The 20,343-nt window shown below is 46.5% G+C and overlaps 1 protein-coding gene across 1 annotated transcript in view; it reads right to left on the reverse strand.

Annotated features, from left to right (window-relative positions):
- TGFBRAP1 (transforming growth factor beta receptor associated protein 1) overlaps positions 1–19,469 on the reverse strand; it is a 39,868-nt gene extending 20,399 nt beyond the window's left edge. Inside the window, exons 1-3 of the mRNA XM_049784397.1 lie at positions 19,439–19,469; positions 4,904–5,605; positions 2,584–2,778 (exon numbers count right to left, since the gene is read on the reverse strand). Of these exons, the coding sequence (XP_049640354.1) occupies positions 2,584–2,778; positions 4,904–5,588 (880 nt within the window). The 5' untranslated portion in view covers positions 5,589–5,605; positions 19,439–19,469. The remainder of the gene's footprint in view (positions 1–2,583; positions 2,779–4,903; positions 5,606–19,438) is intronic.
- Positions 19,470–20,343: the final 874 nt, after the last annotated feature.

Genomic DNA, 20,343 nt, shown 5'->3' on the forward strand with positions numbered 1-20,343 from the left:
TATACTTACTGAAACAGATGAACTTACCACTAAAAAGTGGATGTGAATGCCTTAAACAGCCACACATCTCTCTCTCTCTCTCTCTCTCTCTCTCTCTCTCTCTCTCTCTCTCTCTCTCTCTCTCTCTCTCTCTCTCTCTCTCTCTCTCTCTCCACGCAAAGCAAGTCTCTCTCCCCCCCTCCCCCTCATGGACACATGGACAAACCCGAGTTTGATCCCCAGCAACCCATATAGTTCCCTGAGTCTGCCAGGAGCAAGTTCTGAGTGCAAAGCCAGGAATAAACCCAGAGTGTTGCCAGATGTGGTCCAAAAATTAAAAACCTTAAAAAAAAAACACACCCCAAACATCTTCCTTGTTAGAGGCACAGTTGCATCTTTCCCCTTCCTCTCTTTTGAGTACATGATCCTATAGATCAAAGCAAAGTGGTTTCTCTCCCCTTTCCAGATGAAACCATGTCCCTGAGCAGCACTGGAGTCCCCTTTTGAGGAAGTCTCTGCCCCACCCCAGTAAGCAGGGCACATGCCACCAGCCCACACTGTGTTTTGCTAGCACCTAATGTTCACAGAACCCTGACCCTGCAGTAACTAATTATTCTCCCCAACATCTGAGTCAGGGCTCATCAGAGCACACAGTAATGACTGTGTACCTGTGAAGAATGTTGTACATTGTATGACTGAATCTCAATCATGAACAACTTTATAACTGTGTATCTCATGTTGATTAAGTTAAGTAATTTATTTAAGTAATTCATTCATTTATTTATTTATTTACTTATTTATTTATTTTGGTTTTTGGGCCACACCCGGCAGTGCTCAGGGGTTACTCCTGGCTGTCTGCTCAGAAGTAGCTCCTGGCAGGCATGGGGGACCATATGGGACACCGGGATTCGAACCAACCACCTTTGGTCCTGGATCGGCTGCTTGCAAGGCAAACGCTGCTGTGCTATCTCTCCGGGCCCAAGTAATTTATTTTTTAATAAAAGTCTCGGGCTGAAGTGATAGCACAAGGTTTGGGTAAGCCTGAGCCCATTGAAGCAGGAAGGCAATGTCCAGTGACCTGAAGTATATAAAGGGCCAATACAGAGCACAGATCGAGTATTGATCCTATTCCACGCAGTATTCTTGGGACCACTAAGCAAATCCAAACAGGGGCAAGATATTTGAATTCCTTGTCTAAGATATGAAAAAGATGTGAGTGATTTGAGGAAAATACCCTTATTAGGGTCAGAGAGATAGCACAGCAGGTAGAGTGCGTTGCATGCAGCCAACTGGGAATCAATTCCTAAAATACCCTATATAGCCTCCAAACCCTGCCAAAATTGATCCTACGTTGGGTGTTGCCCTCCCCAACTTTTTTAAATTAAAAATATCTACCCTGAGACCAGAAGAATAACACAGCGGTAGGGCATTTGCCTTGCAAGTGGCCAACCCAGGTTTCATTCCTGGTATTCCATATGATTCCTCAAACTTGCCAGGTGTGATTTCTGAGCACAAAAACAAGAGTAAGAGCTGAGCACTACTAAGTATGGCGCAAAAGCCACCACCAACCCCCCCCCCCAAAAAAAAAAAAAAACAAAAATCACTCTTATTCTTAAAATTTCAGATTGAGTGTCCTGTCTTCTAGTTACAAATAACTCAGCAAAACAAAGGCTCAGCCAACAAGTGCTGAATGGGCTGGAGGGAGCACTGTGGCTTACTTTGGTTTTCTTTTAACTTCTTAATATATTGGAAAATGATCACAGTAAAATCCAGAAAAGATAAAATGAATTCCTTGACTGGTTTGCTGCAGAACACAAGAGGGAGTCTGCTGCCCTGCCCTGGTCTGCAGTAGTCTCATTCATGTCACCTCACACAAGCAGACATACATGCACATAAGCTCCATATAAACACAGGGTACACGTGACATGCACATGTGCATGTACAGATGCATATGGACATAGAAACTACACCCTATAGTTGCATTGAAATCACTCTGTGGCTGAAGTCCAGGGTCTCCTCTGAGCATAACAGAAAGAACCTTTCCTCCTCCCTGATGGTTTTCACATTTCACCTGTTGCGCCAACTCCTACACCTTAAAAAACTGGCTCAAATACCACCACCTCAATAAGTCCTGCAGAATAGTTCTAGAAAATATATTTCCTTCTACTTTTTCAAGTGACTTTATTGTACATCACTCCAACCCTTAAATTGCTGTAGATATTTCTTTAAAGGTCTATCTCCCCATTAACCTTGAGCGCCCAAAGCCACAGAATGTATTATCATTATAATCTTCTTTTCTATCCTACCCCTCCCGAGCAGAAGAGCAAACCCAGGTCTCACACATGCAAAGTCTGCCATCCATTGCTGAGCCACATCCCCAGCCAACCTTTGAGTCTTCTTTCCATGTTAAGCATAAAGCCCAGCTTTGAAAAGAGGGCCCTCAATACACAAAAAATATCTTTGTTAAATGAGGGGGTGTTCTTTACATGACTGAAACTCAACCACAATCATGTTTGTAATCAAGGTGTTTAAATAAAATATTATTTAAAAACAAACAAACAAAACCCAAAAACTCCACAAACTAAACGGTGCATAAATCAGTACCTTCAAAATCCTGTAGACTGTGGCCTTCCTTAAAGGGCAGGGTCTGTTTCTGCTGCTGGTCGAGCATGCTGTGCACCGTGATGAACTGGTCGTCGAGGGCAAGCACGTACGGGAAACAGAGAGCGGCCCCGATCACGCTCTCTGACCAGTGCACAGGTGCGCGCTGAGAGATCCCGGCCACGGTGGCAAACATGCCTACAAACACACTATGGTGAGCGGGCTGCCTTCTGTAACTCTGTCCCCCCCCCCCCCTCGATGGCACTAGGCTGGTGAAGAGGCCTCAGGGAGTGAGTCAGGTTTTGTGAAGAGTACTAGCATCTTCCCAGAGTGGGCTTTGCTGTAAGAACCCAGCAAGAATCAGGTAAAAGGAGTGCAGGTGTTTGGGGTTCAGTTCAGCACTTGCCTTATGGGGTCAGACCAACACCATCTCAAAGCAGTAAGCTGCTCAACTTGGCTGGCAAGAGCCATTGGACAAGCCTCTGACCCTCTGGGCTCTAAGTTTCCTGAGCCCCCAAAATGAGGTTTAAAGAATATTGGCATATGCCCACTGAAGGGTTTATTGTATGCATTCAAGGGACTAAGCTGTATAAGCTCTTTCTTGGTCAGTCCTTACAACCCTATTTGACAGCTCTTATTCAGCGGTTCAGATATCTGCTACATGCCCACAGTATGGCCCTGCCAAATGACACAAGTTGCCTGAGTAAGGACTGCTTGGTCTCAGAGATTAAAGTCATCGGGGTCGACAGTAATATAAAGTACTGCTTATAAAAGGAAACCGTGAATAGCAAAAGATAAGCACGACTTCTCACGACACAAGGGGTGGGGACAAATGAACTGAACACAGTCTAACTACACAGATTTAGTGGTTCAGGTACACTGGCTTTCAGCTTATTTTTTTTTGTGGCCTTCCTTTATTTCCGTGGCAATGGAAATGATGATGGTGATTATTGCATATAGACAACATATGAGAGCATTGACACCTAATCCTTCAATTGACTTACAAGCATCCAAAATCACAAATAGGAGTATTAAGAAAACTGGGTGTAAGAGCATGGAACAATAGTACGGTGGATAGGGTATTTGCCTTGCACATGGTTGACTTAGGTTCAATCCCTGCTACCCCGTATGATCCCAAGCATGGCTTAGAGTGACTTTTGAGCTCAAAGCCAGAGTGGCCTCTGAACATTGCTGGGTTCACGTGACCCTTACCCCATTAAAAACAAAAGAGTAAATGAATATCAAAAAAAGTGCACTATAAATTTTTATCACAAGACAATTTGTTTGCACTCATGATTTTAAAATGAGATGTCAGGACTGTAACTCAATAGGGACAGTGCTTGCTTTATATGTAGAAGATTCTGGATTTGATCCCTGTACTGGGAGGAAAATGTGGAGGAGGAACATGTAGAAGATGGGGAGGGTCGTACAAAGATTAAACTGTTTGCCCTGCGTTTACACAATTCCAGTTCCATTCCCAGCACCACACAGTCCCCTGAACATTGAGGACTATGCTACCAGGGTGGCCCTGATAAGCCCTGGCAGCAAATCCTCAGGCCTCACCTTCCATCAAGGTGCCCTTAGGAAAGAATCACCATGAGATGGGGCCAGAGAGATAGCATGGAGGCAAGGCGTTTGCCTTGCATGCAGAAGGATGGTGGTTCAAATCCCGGCATCCCATATGGTCCCCTGAGCCTGCCAGGAGCAGTTTCTGAGCATAGAGCTAGGAGTAACTCCTGGGTGCTGCTGGGTCTGACAAAAAAAAAAAAAAAAAAAAAAAAAAAACAAAACAATAACAACAAAAAGAATCACCATGAGGTTTCTGGGCCACCCACCTACAATGACTCAGAAGTACCCCTGAAAAAGAGATGCTCACACTTAAACTGCCCAAGGTTAAAGAGCATCATAGTAAAGATGAAAGCCTGTCAAGGCATTCAGAACCAGTCAGAGTATGCAGGGAGGTTGTAAGTGAGCATTTTGGTGGAGGAAGTTGTAGTGAATCAGAGCAGACGAGGGAGACAGCATGGCAGGGAACTTTGCCTTGCATGTGGGTGGCACATATGGACACCTGACCACCACCAGGTATGATCCCTGAGCACAGAGCCATGTGTAAGCCCTGAGTACTTTTGGGTATGATCCCAATCCACCTCACCCACCCAAAGAAAATTCTGCTCACATGTAGGTATTTACCTGTTTTTTTCCATGACCTATCTTTGGCCCCAAATCAAACTTCTATTTTTGTGTCATGATCTCTTTCATGTACAAACAAAGCAAGCTATTGCCATCTCCACAACCTGACAGTGACCTGAGGCCTCCTGCTCACCTAACCCTCCGGGGCCTGCCAGCAGGAACTCCTGTCGCCCTATCCTCTTGACAATGGGACGCTTTTCCTCGCTGCAGTAAGGGAACAGGTCCTGGGAGGTGCCGGTGCTGTAGTTGAGGATGATGTACTGAGTGGTCAGGGCCAGGCACAGGAAATGGCCATCCAGGGCCACGGCCAGGGGCTGCTCGGGCGTGGACACCTCCCTGACGATCTGCACGCGGTCCTCATACACCAGGAAGAGCTGGAGGGTCCTGCGCTTGGCGGATATGATGCAGACCTCCACGCAGAAGGGGTCCCCGCTGACGGGGTTCTCATTGAGGGAGAAGGCCACGGCCCCCTTGATACGGGCTCCTGAGGGCACAGGCTCCAGGCTGGTCATGTGCAGCAGCGTGATGCAGCTGTCACATAGCACCAGCAGCCGGCTGAGGGCTGATGCCGCCCGCAGCTCCTCCACGGGCTTCCTCGAGCCCAGGTGCCTGCGCAGTTGCCTGGAGGCCGAGAAAGTGACCGTGCCAGCGGGCAGAGGCTGCTCCTCCAGCAGGAAGTGGATGATGGAGCCATCACTGGTGCCCACGTAGAGGTTCTTGCCGCAGCACTCCACGCACTCTATGCTGACCCGCTCCTTGTCGCCCATGAGCAGTTCCTGTTCCACCGCAGGGACCAGTGTGAAGGCCTTGATGCTCATCCTGCCTGCTTGGAGATCTGTGGCCAAAGGAAGAAAAGGTGTCAGCCAGGTGGAAACAGACATCCCTGTGGTTGCTATGAGCACGCGTAAGTTCCACAGCCAAAATGTCAGCATCAAGGCACACCTGACATGGGAAGCCTAAGTGCCAAGGGGGCCAGAGTGATAGTGCAGTGGTTAAAGTGCTTGCTTGTAGCCAGCCAGGATTTGATCCTCAGAATCCCATATGGTCCCCTGAGCCCCCTCCAGGAGTGACCCCCTAGCAGAGCTAGGAGTAAGCACTGAGCACCACTAGGTATGGCCTGAAAATAAAGTTAAAATTAAAATAACAGAGAGTAAGGGAGGAGCCCAAGAATGGATGAGTCGAAAACGGCAGTCCTGTAAACCCAAAGCACAAATTCAACTCCCAGTACTCCCTACCCTCATGTGCTCAGAGTGTCCCTGCAGCTACTTTTAGGTGTTCCCAGTATGTATGTACACACATCTACTGCAAATAGCACATGTGGACCCCAGAGGGAACCGACACTACAGGTGGGAGCGAGCTAGTGAGCAAGCATTTCCCCCAGGCATATGGACCCCCACCCTGCACAGAAGCGTGTGCATCCAGCCATCAGCAGCAGCATGAAAGGGCGGGGAATGGGGGAGATTAAGTTGTCACTGTCATGATCAATACAAAGCAAAGGAAGAAAAGATCATCCATTCTGGTTTCCATTCTCCAGACAACTGGACAAAGAAAATACTCCTGATAGCTTCGAGTGACAGGGAATCTAAAAGCCTCTCAATCAGGACCCCAAGGCTGGCTCAGGTCTGACTTGCCAGCCTGGGTCTGGAGAGAGGCAACAATACTGAGGGCTCTCAGGTGCGCCAGCCCCTTATTTCCCCAGAGCACAAAAAATATGAGCCACGGACATTTGGTAGGAGTCCATGGGTGCTAGGTCCATTCACAAACCTCAGATATCGAGCTATGTCTGGTATTAGGAGAGTGAGGTGTGGACTCCAGACTCAGACTGGGAATCACACTCCCAATTTCTCCAAGATTGCTTGAAAAGCATTGAGGACTCAGGGAGACACAAGAAGAAGTGTTCTCTTTGATCTGAGACACAAACCATTCTCAAAACATGGCCATCTCATCGGCAGGGCATCTAATTCACTGACCCCAACTGAGAAGCTATGCTTTCCCTTTAAATGCCACCAGCTAAAACCCACATAGGGAAAGGGAAGCTTAGAAACGCCTGAGTCTATAAAAGAAAAACTCATGATATGCCTCTTCCTTCATGCATCAGGCAAGGTTATCTTTTGAAATGGCAGAAGCAAGTGATTCTGTTTTTTAAAATGTGTATCAGGGTCACAGACTTAGTCTAATAGGTGTGGCATTTACGTTGCATGTCACCAACTTGGGTTTAATCCCCAGAAATATGGCTCCCCTGAACCTACCAGAAGTTATCCCTGAGTACAGAGCAAGGACAAGGCACAGCAGGATGTGGGGAACCCCATGTCCAAAACCAAAAAAATAAAAATCAGTTGTTTCTCACCCCTTGCAGAATGCTTGGAAAAGCAAGTTTTGGGCACTCAATGTCAAAATCATTCAACTTCCTTTTTTTTGGCTTTGGTTTTTTGGACCACACACTTCAGTGGTTACCCCTGGCTCTGTTCTCAGAAATTATTCCTGGCAGGCTCAGGGGACCATATGGGATGCTGTGGATCAAATCCAGTTCGGCTACGTGCGAGGCAAACATCCAACCACTGTGCCAGCACTCTGGCCCCTTATTTGCCTTTTTCAATGTATAGTATTTATGATCCTAGCCTTGTTCTTCATTTTGTACAGGAAAAATAAATAAATGAACATACTGGTGTTGTGAGGAAAAACCAAACACCTCACATAATAAGTATTGGGGTGGGCAGAGAGGGAGAAAAAATTTCAAAAGAAATACAGCATCATTTCATTACCACCAGGTACATTATCTACAGCTACTGATGCTTTAAGAAAAATCTGCTAGTAGAGGCCTTTCGGTGAAGGACCCGCTCTCATACCTCATCAGCAGTCAATGAGAAGCATAAAGTACATTCACATCACCAAGGCTTCAGCCAATCCTCCTTTGCCTGTCTGGCTCTCCACAAAGCATATCAGACGTCCCTCCCTGAACACGTTAGCATCTAGTGTCACATGCTAAAGGAAATAGGAGAACATTCTGTCTACTGGGCCCAGCTGCTGGTACATAGACCTTGGTATGGGCCACAGAGCCTGGAGGCCAGCAAAGCTCCCTACATGCATCTATTGTTGTGGGAAGGAACCCAGACAGAGCGGCCCAGAGACGAATCTGAAGGGCCCTCAGTTCCTGGGGGGGGGGGGGGGGAGGCGAGGGCGATCTCAGTAGATCGCTGGAGAAACCCACCAAAACATTAAGTCTGGTCATGAGTGATAGAACTTGAAGAAGATGGGGCATGTGGCTAAAGTGTGGACCTCTCCTTGGGGAACAAGGATGGCAGTGTGCAGGCAAGATGCCAGCCACGCAGAGGGCTTATCTTGCTGCTGGAGCAGTGCCACAAGCATACAGGTTGCAGGGGCAGACTGGGAAAGAAGCAGCTCAGACTAGCAAAGAACTCCAATGGGGTCAGTGCTGCAAAAAAGCACTGAAAAGTCTCAGGCAGTGCCCTGCATACCCACTCCGAGTGTGAAGCCCATACTAGCCCACGGGCTCTGTGCACATGGCCCTACATCAGTGCTTCTCAATTATTTTCTGTCATGCCCTCTTAGGAAGAAGAAAACATTTTTGCACCCACCGCCACGTGACTGTAAATAGTATCTTTATTAAAAAACACTTTAACTTGCAAGACAAAAATATATAAAATAATTTGAGCTGATTTTTTCATCAGAGGTGATGTCTGGATTAATGGCTACAATGAGCATGTTTTGCAATGCATAGCTTCTTTGAAGTGGGGTTTGAAGCAGGACACAGCTTATAGTCCAGAGACATAAACACGGGGCTTAGCATGTTATGACAGTGTTTGCTGAGGTCAAACGCGCCCCCCCATGGGGGGCGAGCCCCACTATTTGAGAACCACTGCCCTACACGGACGCTTACAGAATGTTCCTACAGGTAAAAAGCAGGCTACAAGGAGCACGCAGTGTGTGAAGCTCAAGCTAAAGCAACAGCACCACCTTCTGGAAAACAAAAGAGAAGCTTCCAGGTGAGATGAGATCACAGTGACAACATAAAAGCTTTTAAACTCTGCCACCAGAGGGAGTAAATAGGTGGAACAAGTGTGCCCAATACAACATGACACTGTCAAACAACTGTCTCAACCAAAGACAACTAACAGGGACTACATGGCATGTCTGTTACAGTAAATGCTATAGCAGGAACATGAGCCAAGGACTAGGATATCACAGAGAGAAAAAACAATTCTCAAAGACCAAGTTCAAAGACATGAGACATATGATCTAACTGATAATTCAAAGCAGGGGCCGGAGAGATAGCATGGAGGTGGGGCATTTGCCGTGCATACAGAAGGACGGTGGTTCGAATCCCGGTATCCCATATGGTGCCTCGAGCCTGCCAGGAGCGATTTCTGAGCGTAGAGTCAGGAGTAACCCCTGAGTGCTGCCGGGTGTGACCCTCGAAATAAAAAGCAAAAAAAAAAAAAAAAAAAAAGAATTCAAAGCAGGGTCTGGAGTGGTAGCACAGCGGTAAAGCGTTTGCCTTGCATGCAGTTGACCCAGGACAGACGTGAGTTCTATCCCTGCGATCCCATATGGTCCCCCAAGCCAGGAGTGATTTCTGAGCCCAGAATCAGGAGTAATTCCTGAGCGCCTCCGGGTTTGGCCCAAAAGACAAAAACAAAACAAAAAAGAAAAGAATTCAAAGCAGGTATTTTAGGTATTGGGGGGGGGGGGGAGCCAAACCCGGTGGTGCTCAGAGGTTACTCTTGGCCCTGTGCTCAGAAATCTCTGCTGACTCATGGGACCATATGGAATGCTGAGGATCAAACCCACATCTGTCCTGGGTCAGTCGCGTGCAAGGCAAACGCCCTACCTGCCGTGTTATTGCTCTGGCACCTCAAAAGAGATATTTTATTTTTTAGGTTTTTTTTTGGGGGGGGGGCACACCCATTTGATGCTCAGGGGTTACTCCTGGCTAAGCGCTCAGAAATTGCCCTTGGCTTGGCAGGACCATATGGGACGCCGGGGGATCGAAGCACGGTCCTTCCTTGGCTAGTGCTTGCAAGGCACACACTTTACCTCTAGTGGCACCTCTCTGGCCCCTCGAAACAGATATTTTAAAGTAACTCAATAAACTAAAAGAAAATTAAAAAATAAGAAAAACAAAAAAAATTCAACAACATTTGAAAAATATACCAGCCAAAATAAAATTCTCAACTAAGAGACAAAACTAATAATAACTAGGGGCTGGAGAGACAGTACACTGGATAGGGAGGGCACTTGCCTTGCATGCTGACCTGGGTTAAATCTCCGTATCCCAGGTGGTCCCCAGAGCACTGCCAGGAGTAACTTTTTCTTTTCTTCTTCATCTTCGTCTTTTTTTTGGGGGGGGGGGTGTTCAGCCACACCCGGTAGCACTCAAGGGTTATTTCTGGCTCTTCACTTAGAAATCACTCCTGGCAGGCTCAGGAGACCATATGGGATGCCTGGATTCGAACCACCGTCCGTCCTGGGTTGGCTGCATGCAAGGCAAACACCCTACCATTGTGCTATCTCTCTGGCCCAACCAAAAGTAATTTCTCAGTGCAAAGGCAGGAGTAACCCAAGTATTGCCTGGTGTGGCCTCAAAACAAAATCAAATAATAATTAAAAAACAAAACACAATAAAAATAAACAACATAGAACATATAAAGTAAACAAATGAAAAATAAAGTAAGTTAGATAGGATTTTTGAAATGAAAGTCAAAGAAAAACTAAGGAAAATAATTTTTTAAAAAAAAGCAAGGACAGCCAATGTGTTCCAAAGGAATTCCTAAAAAGAACAAATACAAATACCAAAGGTCTGAATTAAAAAAAATGCTGAATGGGCCAAAGAGATTAGCACAGTGGTAGTATGTCTGCCTTGCACACAGCTGATCCAGGACAGATGGTGGTTCGAATCCCAGCATCCCATATGGTCCCCTGTGCCTGCCAGGAGTGATCTCTGAGTGCAGAGCCAGGAGTAAGCCCTTAGTACCGCTGGGTATGACCAAAAAACAAAAACAAAAACAAAAGTCCTGAAATAGTAACATGGGCTAAAGAGACAGCACAGAGGGTAAGGTGCATGCTTTGAGTACAGCTAATCCAGTTAGCTCCCAGAAGTGACTACTGAGCATAGAACCCAGAGAAAGTCCTGAACATTGCTGGGTATGTCCTTAAATCACCCCCAAACCACCAAAAATAGTAATCAAGTTTTAGGAGCCAGAGAGAAAGTATAAGGTAAAATACACTTTCTTTGCCCTTGGTCAACCCCAACTCAAGTTCTGGCACCACATTGTGCAAGTGCCTAAAGGAGTAGGGTCAGAGTGATAGCACAGTGGTAGGGTGTTTGCCTTGCACATGGCCTTCCAGGGACAGACTTGGGTTTGATCCTAGGCATCCCATATGGTCCCCTGAGCCTGCTAAGATAAATTTCTGAACACAGAGCCAGGAATAGCCCTAAGCCCTGCTGGATATGGCCCAAAAACCAAAAAAAAAAAAAAAAAAAAAAAAAAGAGCAAGCACCAAGCACAGAGCTAGAATAGACTCCAAGCACTGCTGGGGGTGGCCAATAAATAAATAAAATTAGTATAAAACTTAAGGATTTTTCTTTTTTTTGGTTTTGGGGACATACCCAACAGTGTCCAGGATTTATTCCTGGTTCTCAGGAATATTTATCCCTGATCTCAGGGATCAGGAAGACTTGGAGGACATGGATACCAGTGATGGAACCTGTATTGGCCTTGTGCTAGGCATTCCTGAACCTGTCCTACCTGCTCTGGCCCCCAAAATTTTAAATATCTTTTACTGCACAATTCATATGGTATCTATGATTTCAAACTAATCTAGTAAGTTGGAGACACAGCAGAAGTAAAAGAAGTAAAAGCTTATATGCAGTGGGGCTCTGGGTTCAACAGCCAGTACCATGTACAGTCCTTGTACATGTACCTTGTACAGTGCATCATGCCAGTAACAACCCCTGGGTACTGCTGGGTACCCCAAAACCCACCACTGACAAGTGTTAAAAACCCAGCACCACATATGGTGCCCAAATATTTATCAGAAGTGATCCCTAAATTCAGAGTCAAGAATAAGCCCTAGCACCACAGAGTATATAGTTCAAAACAAACAAATCATCAAGGTACCAACAGGCTAGCATACAAAGAGCAAAACAAAATCAATTTAAAATATAGATCTGCATTTAAAAATATATGGCTATACCTGGAACTCTGATAACAGGACAAAAATTCATTAAAGTTAAAAATTCTTTATAATTAAGAAGCATGGCTTATCATTTGAAAATTAACACTTCAATATTTTATCAAAACTTCCAAATGCATACAATCTTAGTAAACTCTGTTTACTATTATTTATATTATTACTATTATTTATAACATAAACAAATATAATACTATAAATGTAATAAACATGAAAACATGTTAGAGAAACTTTATCTCCTAAGAGTCTTCCAATCTCTTTAAGGTAATAAGACCTGAAAAATAAACAACCATTAACACAAAACAATATTTTCTAGGACTCAAATAAAAATCCTAGCAATATGGGGCAGAGAGATAGCATGGAGGTAAGGCATTTGCCTTGCATGCAGAAAGACAGTGGTTCAAATCCCGGCATCGCATATGGTTCCCAAGTCTGCCAGGAGCGATATCTGAGCGTAGAGCCAGGAGTAACCCCTGAGTGCCACTGGGTGTGACCCAAAAAGAAAAAAAAAAAAGGATCCTAGTAATTCCTATTCACCATATTAAGAATATATAGAGCTGGATAGAGTACTGGGCTTAAGATCCTTGCTTTGCATGTGGTTGGCCCCAGTTTAAATCCCTGGGAATCACATATGGTTCCCTCAAGTCTAGCCAGGAGTAATCAAAAAATAAATAAAATCAACGTAATAGTACAGCTATTAGAGCGCTTGCCTTGCAATCAACTATCAGCCAAAGTTCAAAATTAAGTACCACAAATGGCTCTCCAATCCCTGCCAGGAGTGATCCCTGAGTACAGTATCAGAGCCCTGAGCACCATAGGGTATGGCCCAACCTATCACACACTACCCCACAAAAGACAAAAAGAATCTTAAATCCAAGAGCTGAGCTGATGCCTGGCAAGAGAAAGGTGCCACCTGTGACACCACATGATCATCTGAGCACGGTCCCAGCACGAGTCACCTCCCCACCCCCAGGTTAGCACAAGTCCCAAAGTACCTCACAAGCACCTCTGGACAAGGTCTACGTCCATCACAAAGCAAAAAATTAAAACAATACTAAAAACACTTTAGAGAAACACTTATAGAAGTGTAAAACTTACATATAAAAACTAGGAATAAAGATGAATATTGGGGTTTTTGGGGGAGGCTGTGTTTGGATTGGAATATTCAAGGGTTGTTGCAGGTCAGCCCCTGAAGAGGTTGACTGATAGAGGGATGGAGGATGAGGTCTTTCCCCTCCAGCTCGAAGAACGCGTCTGCCCCCCGTCCAGCCGACGGTTCTGAGGTGAAATGGTGGGTAAACAGCTCGCAGACAGTCAGGCTTGTGGAAATATTAGCTTTATTCGGTGGACAAGACTGAAGGCCAAAGCCTCAGCATCAGTTCCAGCAAAAGGTCTCTCACCTTCCACAGATCCTTTTTTTATCCCCCAGAATCAGGTACCACCCAATGGTGGGATCAGATACCACCCAATGGTGGAAGCAGAATCAGGTACCACCCTAGGGTGGAGGTAGAATGCCAGTTCACACCCTAGGGTAGGGCACAATCATTGGATCAGGGGAGGGTCAGTAACATAATAATCCCATAAAATATTTACATACACAACAAGGGGTTAGTCCTGGCTGTGCACTCAAAAATCACTCCTGGCTCAAGGAACCATCTGGGACACCAGTGATTGAACCCAGGTCCGTCCTGGGTCAGTCTCGTGGCATAGAAAATGCCCTACCACTGTGCTACTGCTCTGGCCCTGAATAGAGAAAAATTCTTAAGAAAATATGAGAAAAAAAGATTTATTACCACAGCAGGAAAGAATTTATATAGATATTAAAAAGCCCAAGTCTGGAGGGGGGTGAAAACAAAAAAATAATTAGGTGATGTAGGGGAATGTTTAAGGTAAGAAACTAACAAGTAATCTAATAGAAGAATGAGTAATAGATGTGCAAGCTTATCAGAGAAGGGAACAGGCCAGGACTAGAAAGAATGTTTAACCTGATTAATAAGCTGGAATCGCAAATGATAAATAATGAGTCTTCATTGACAAAACATCAGAAGGCTGCTAAGAACATGTGTTTACTAGATCATAGAATAGTGAAAATTGTCCACTGGTAAAAGCCTTAAAACTGCCAAAAACCATTCATGCACTGAATTCTGCCAACAGGAGAAGTTGAATGAGGAAGCCCTTGGCATGACTAAGCCAGTGATTCTACTTCTACAGAATTTACATTCAAAGGAGCGTAAGCAAGAAAGGGTACAGCAATCTTGTTCAAAACAGGGAAACTGGAAACAATTCAAACTTCCTCAAGAGGACATAGCATTATCAGCAGCCAAACTGCTCCCAAAGACAAGTGCTGAAAGTGGCAGAATTCAAATGCTGAAGGACACATAAGGACTTGTAAGACCTCAAAGTATGAAAACCCAACTAACATGACCATCAGGGTTGCAACCATGGATAGGAAGATAGTATAGAGAAGTAAGGAAATAATCTGCATAAATCCAGGAAAGACAGACACAGAGCAGGCATACACTAAATTTCAAAGATTAATTATGTAGCATTTCTTAAACTGGGGTTGTTTTACTTCTATTACTGTTTTTAGTAGACTACATAATATCACTTATAAACATGTATATATACTAGTTTCAAATATAGTGTGCATATAAAACACTACCATTTACCTAGACCAGCTTACTCTAGAGAGGGTGCTGAATCTCAGCTGAATAAACTTGGTATAGGAATCTCAAAACAAAGGGTCCCATTGAAAGTATCACTGAGAGGAAAGCTGATTATATAATTAAGCTATCTGCTTGTAATTTCTTATTTAACTCTCCTACTAGCCAACATGTATCCATATTTACATAGCTGGACAGAGAGGGCATTCTATCGGATTCCTCCAACCTCCACCTCCATGTGCATGACTTGGAGACACCAGGTAAGGGATGGTATAGAAAGTGGCCTTTAGGAGCTGGGCCTAACCCTTAGGATCAAGCTTTACCCCTAGCCCCTCTTCTTCCTCAGCTTCCATGAAGCTCACCACTCTTATTTTTCGATCCATTCAGGTGTGGGGTAAGCCAGAAATGCAACAGGGAAGGTGATTGCCTTGTATGCGGCCTTCGCAGCCTGATCTCTGGCACCAATTACAGTCCCTTAAGCCCCTCCAGGAATGATCCCTGAGCACAACCAGATGTGGCACCCAAAATACTAATCAATTCTGGCATTTTTAGTCATTATCTTCATCCCACTGTCATATTTTCTATACCAAACCTCAGCAAGGCCTTTACAAAAACAAACAAACAACAGCAACAAAACCAGTAGTCAAAAACACAGTGACAATCTTACTGTCACTTATTGACTAGTTTCAAGCAGAAACTTATCTGTTATAGACACACAGATCCACAGTGTGAGATCAGAGAAACATGCACAGATATTTCTGACCTGAGGAAAAAATGAACTAGATTTTTCTAGAAGACTCAGAGCAAGTGGCAATTATTAAAATGGAATCATCACCAGTGATGGTTGTTGACCTCTAGATGTAGACCCACATGCATGTGTGTGCAGATGGAAGGTCACACCTGGAGGGGTGGGATGGTGTGTGGTACTGAAAAAGGAAGTTGGGCTCACCAAAAACCCAGTAATGTGTGCCACCACTCAACCCAGTAATCATCATTCTAGAACCACAAACTGACACAGTTTTCTTTGGCCACAGACACACATGGCCTTAGGAAAGAAGTCTCCTTATCTTAGACATCATTGGGGGAGGGGGACTGTTCCACTGAAGCAGGCAAGTGTGGCCTGAGGTCCTCTGCTAGAATTAGTCTGAAAGAAAAGACAGCTTCCAGCATGAGGCCTGGGGCCAGTGGCCCTACAGGCTCCTCCTCAGGCCCCAGTCATGCAGGACCTTCATTCCCACTGATGCAAGATGCAAGAGGAAGCCCATCCCATATCCCAGCTTCTCTGCTACTGCACTGTCCCAAAGCATATCTGCCAGGAAACTTTCTTTTTAAAAAAAATGCCCAAATAGGATTCAGGCCAACACTGCCTTGCAAAATCTGATGCCAAGTCATTTGTTTACATATTTCTCTATTAATCCAGTAATCTTATCAAAACAGGATATACCCATCTCTGTGACATCGAGTGAAACTGCATAGTGACATGACCCTCATGGTGTCTCTCAACTTGCACGGCCACTTGCTCCATCTAAGTCCTGCCAGAGCAAGACCAAACTCAGACTTTCCTGTCAGAGAAAGAGGGCACTACTTTCCAGCCCTCTTAAGGGGTGCTGTCATTGCCCACAAATGTAGTAGAGATAGCGCATGAATAGTACTAATCTGTGTCAGCAGCCTTAAACATATGGGGAGGGGTGTAAAAAAATTAATAGAGCTAAGACCTAACATCTAATTTATCAGCTCAGTAGTATGCTGGTGCATACCTATATGTAACTATTCATTGTTGATAAATATTTCCAGTGCAAACTAATCAAAGTTCTTCAAATATACATGCATGTATATACATAATACTTGTAAGCTATATGCAATGTTATGTATATACATTCATATACAAGGTATGTGTATATATATATATATATATGTTTGTATAATCTATGTTCAACCATATATATCCTGTAACAGCAATATCCTCAACTGAAGAGATCTGGAGAGGGCAAGGGAGGTGGAAGAGGAACAGAATGGAACTTTGAGGCCTTAGACACCTCCTTTCTTTTTTTTTTTTTTTGGTTTTTGGGCCACACCTGGTGATGCTCAGGGGTTACTCCTGGCTGTGCGCTCAGAAGTCGCTCCTGGCTTGGGGGACCATATGGGACACCGGGGGATCGAACCGTGGTCCATCCAAGGCTAGCGCAGGCAAGGCAGGCACCTTACCTCTAGCGCCACCGCCCGGCCCCAGACACCTCCTTTCTAACATCTCAATACTGGACCCTCAAACAGGCATAAAGAATTTTCAAGTATCTACTAGCGGCTAAGCAAGTGTCCGCTTTAATAAACATTACTTTTCTTGCATCTTCCATTTTCTCAAAAGCATCTTGATTATCAAGGTAAGATTTTTATTTCGAATCATCAGCAAGTTTAAGGATCTGAGAGACAGTAACAGTACAGGAGGTATAGTGTTTGTTTTGCCTGTGGCTGATCCCTGTTTGGTCTGCAGCACCACAAAGAGTTCAAGCATTGCCAGAAGTGATCCCTGAGTGCAGTTTGGAGTGAACTCTGAGCTGGGTGTGGCCCAGATCCATTACCTCTGCCTCTGGACCATTTTCAAGTTTTCACAACTCATAGCTCAATAGCTAAAACACCCATTACTCTGGGTAGTCCCAAATAAAATCATTATTTCTAAATATTCCTTTAGTAGCTATGCAAGTTTTAATTTAAATAAAAAAGGGGGGTCAGGGTTACCACAAACAAGGCGAGTTGTGCAGAATGCACCAAATTATCTGAGCATCCAAACACCTGGCTGCCACAAATGATGATTTAATGTATTTCTAATGAGATCTGGATTTAGACCAAGATGAAGAAGTAAATAAGTAATAAGTAAATTACTTCAATTTTAAATCCAATAAGTAAACCTTCCTTACAGTTTTATACAAAATTGTAATATTAGCATAAAATATGCCACACCAAATGTATTTTTTTCTTTTTGGTTTTTTGGGCCACACCCATTTGATGCTCAGGGCTTACTCCTGGCTAAGCGCTCAGAAATTGCCCCTGGCTTGGGGTGACCATATGGGACACCGGGGGATCGAACCACGATCCTTCCTTGGCTAGCGCTTGCAAGGCAGACACCTTACCTCTAGCGCCACCTCGCCGGCCCCCACTTTTTTGTTTTAAGAGAAACATTAACTGCAAATTGAATCTAGATAAATGTAGCATTTGTGTTAATGGGGGTCACTCCTGGCTCGGCACTCAGGGATCACTGTTGGCAGGGATCAGATGATGCTGGGGATCAAACCTGAGACAGTCACCTGTAAGGCAAGTGTCCTACCCACTGTAGTAGTACTCCAACCCCTAAATGTGTAGCATTTTTAAAACCATGAGCTCTGTACTCTTCCAGTTTGTCACCTGGCACGGCCTGATGGTAGACTAGGCCCTATTTCTGTAGCTAGGGAGCAGAGCAGAGGTAGAAAGCAATGCTGGGGAGTCACTCTCCGAACTCCAAGAGCAGAGAAAACAGGCCACAAGTGGTGGGGGGGGGGGAGGGAGAGTGGGTTAAGATCCTCAGAACCAAGGATGATTAACTCCAGAGCCAAGTTTCTGGAGTCACAAATTTACTCTGAGCATCAAGTCATTAATGTTCAGAGTTGAGAGAACCCTACCACCTTTCCTTGATTTATTTATCATCTGTCAAGTCGGAGAGGCAGTACTGGGGTTAAAACCTTTGCTTTGCATGCGGCCAACGCCAGTTCCATATGGTCCCCAGAGTGTGGCTAGACACTCAAACACCACCCCCCATATTTATCAAGTACCCACTGAGTGCCAAATACATATTTTCCCATCAGGCTGCACCCAGTGGGCCTCAGTGATAGTATAGCGGGTGGGGCACATGCCTTACCTACCCATGGAGCCAACCTGGATTCCAACCCCAGCACCCCATAAGATCCCCAGAAGCACACCAGGAGTGATCCGAGTTTAGAGACAGGGGTAAGCCTGTCAGTAACACCTGGTGTGGCCCCAAAAGAACAACAAAATGTGCAGGCATTTTCTCTAGGAGAACTGCTCTCTTGGGACTGAAGCAAGGGAGGATGCAGAATGCCTGAGCTGTTCGGAGGGCAGATCCAGGGCTGGCTCCAAGGCTTGGTTGGTATCAGCCCCAGAGTACAGGGGTACAGAGGGGTGGGGGTGGGGGGTGCAGGTCCCAAAAGTGCGCCACGGTTTCTCTCCAGGGATAGGCCAAGGCTACTCAGTGAGTGAGTGACTTGGGTGGCAGGAATGGGAGGCGGCAGGAAGGGGAAGCCAGGAGCGCCTGTCTGTCCATCGTCCGTCCGTCTGTCTGTCTGCGCAGGCCTCTGGGGCTGTCGTGGTGGCTCCCAGGGTGGTCCCGCAACTGGGCTTGCAAAGCGCACTGCACTCGCGGCCTTTGCTGTCACTCCCTCCACGCTGGGCGAACCCCCACTTTTTCGGGGATCCGGAATAGCAGCACCCCGGGACAGGAGCGATGGTCGGGGCGGGCGAGGCCAAGCTGAGAACCAAGCCGGGAGCAGGCAGAGTCCCCGCACCTCGGCAGGCACCACCAGAGCCCTGCCACCACCCGGCCCCGGGGCTGCCCAACTCGGGGTCCGGTGTCCCAGGAACCTGCAGAGACCAGCGGACCCTCCAGGCGGGGTGCCGGAACCCCCACCCCGGTCCTCCCCAAACCCAGAGCGGGGTCTCGGGGTCCCTCCCGGGCACCCCGACTCGCGCGCACGTGCCGCAGCGTCAACACGGTCCGCGCCCCCCAACCCCGCGCCCGCCCCACTCACCGGCGCCCGCGCCCCGCGCCGCCCCGCGGCCTGGGCCCCGCCGCCCCGCGCTCCGCCGCGGCTCTCCCGGCTGCGCAGCCGCTTCCCGTCACGTGGGGCCGGAGCGCCGGCAAGGGCGGGAGCTGCCGGGTCCCCGCGCCCGCCCGCCCGCCCGCCGCAATCGGGAGCCGGGGCCGCCGGCGTCCAGCGAGCTGGGAGCCTAGGTGTCGGCGGGGCCCGGGACCGCTGGGGCGGGCTGGGTGATCGGGGAGCAGCAGGGACGCAGCTGCGGCCGTCTCTGCAGCCCCCCACCCCAATTCAGCCTCGCCTCTTTGGCTCCCTACTGCAGCCCCCAACACGACTCCACTGGGGCTCACTCTGGGGGTTACCTGCTGAGGGGGTGGATGGTAGGGTGAATGAGTGCGTACTAGGGGAGTTACCTACTGCTGGGGTGGATGGTTGGATGGATGGATGGATGGATGGATGGATGGATGGATGGATGGATGGATGGATGGATGGATGGATAGATGGATGGACGGACGGACGGACGGACAAATGAATGGTGGATGGATGGGTGGATGAATGAGTCCGTAGATGGACGGATGGATGGATGGATGGATGGATGGATGGATGGATGGATGGATGGATTGGTGGGTGGGTAGGTGAATGAAAGAATCCAAGAATCCTAGTGGATGGATGAATGGGTGGGTGAACAGACAAATGAATGGTGGATAGATGGATGGAAGAGTGAATGAGTCCGAAGATGGATGATGGATGGGTGGGTTGGTAGGTGGGTTGATGAAAGAATCCATGAATCCTGGGGGATGGATGGATGGATGGATGAACGGACAGATGGACGAACGGACAAACGAATGGTGGGTGAGTGGATGAAAGAATCCACGAATCCTAGGGTATGGATGGACGGA

This window comes from Suncus etruscus, chromosome 12, assembly GCF_024139225.1.
Source record: "Suncus etruscus isolate mSunEtr1 chromosome 12, mSunEtr1.pri.cur, whole genome shotgun sequence".
Lineage (NCBI taxonomy): Eukaryota > Metazoa > Chordata > Mammalia > Eulipotyphla > Soricidae > Suncus > Suncus etruscus.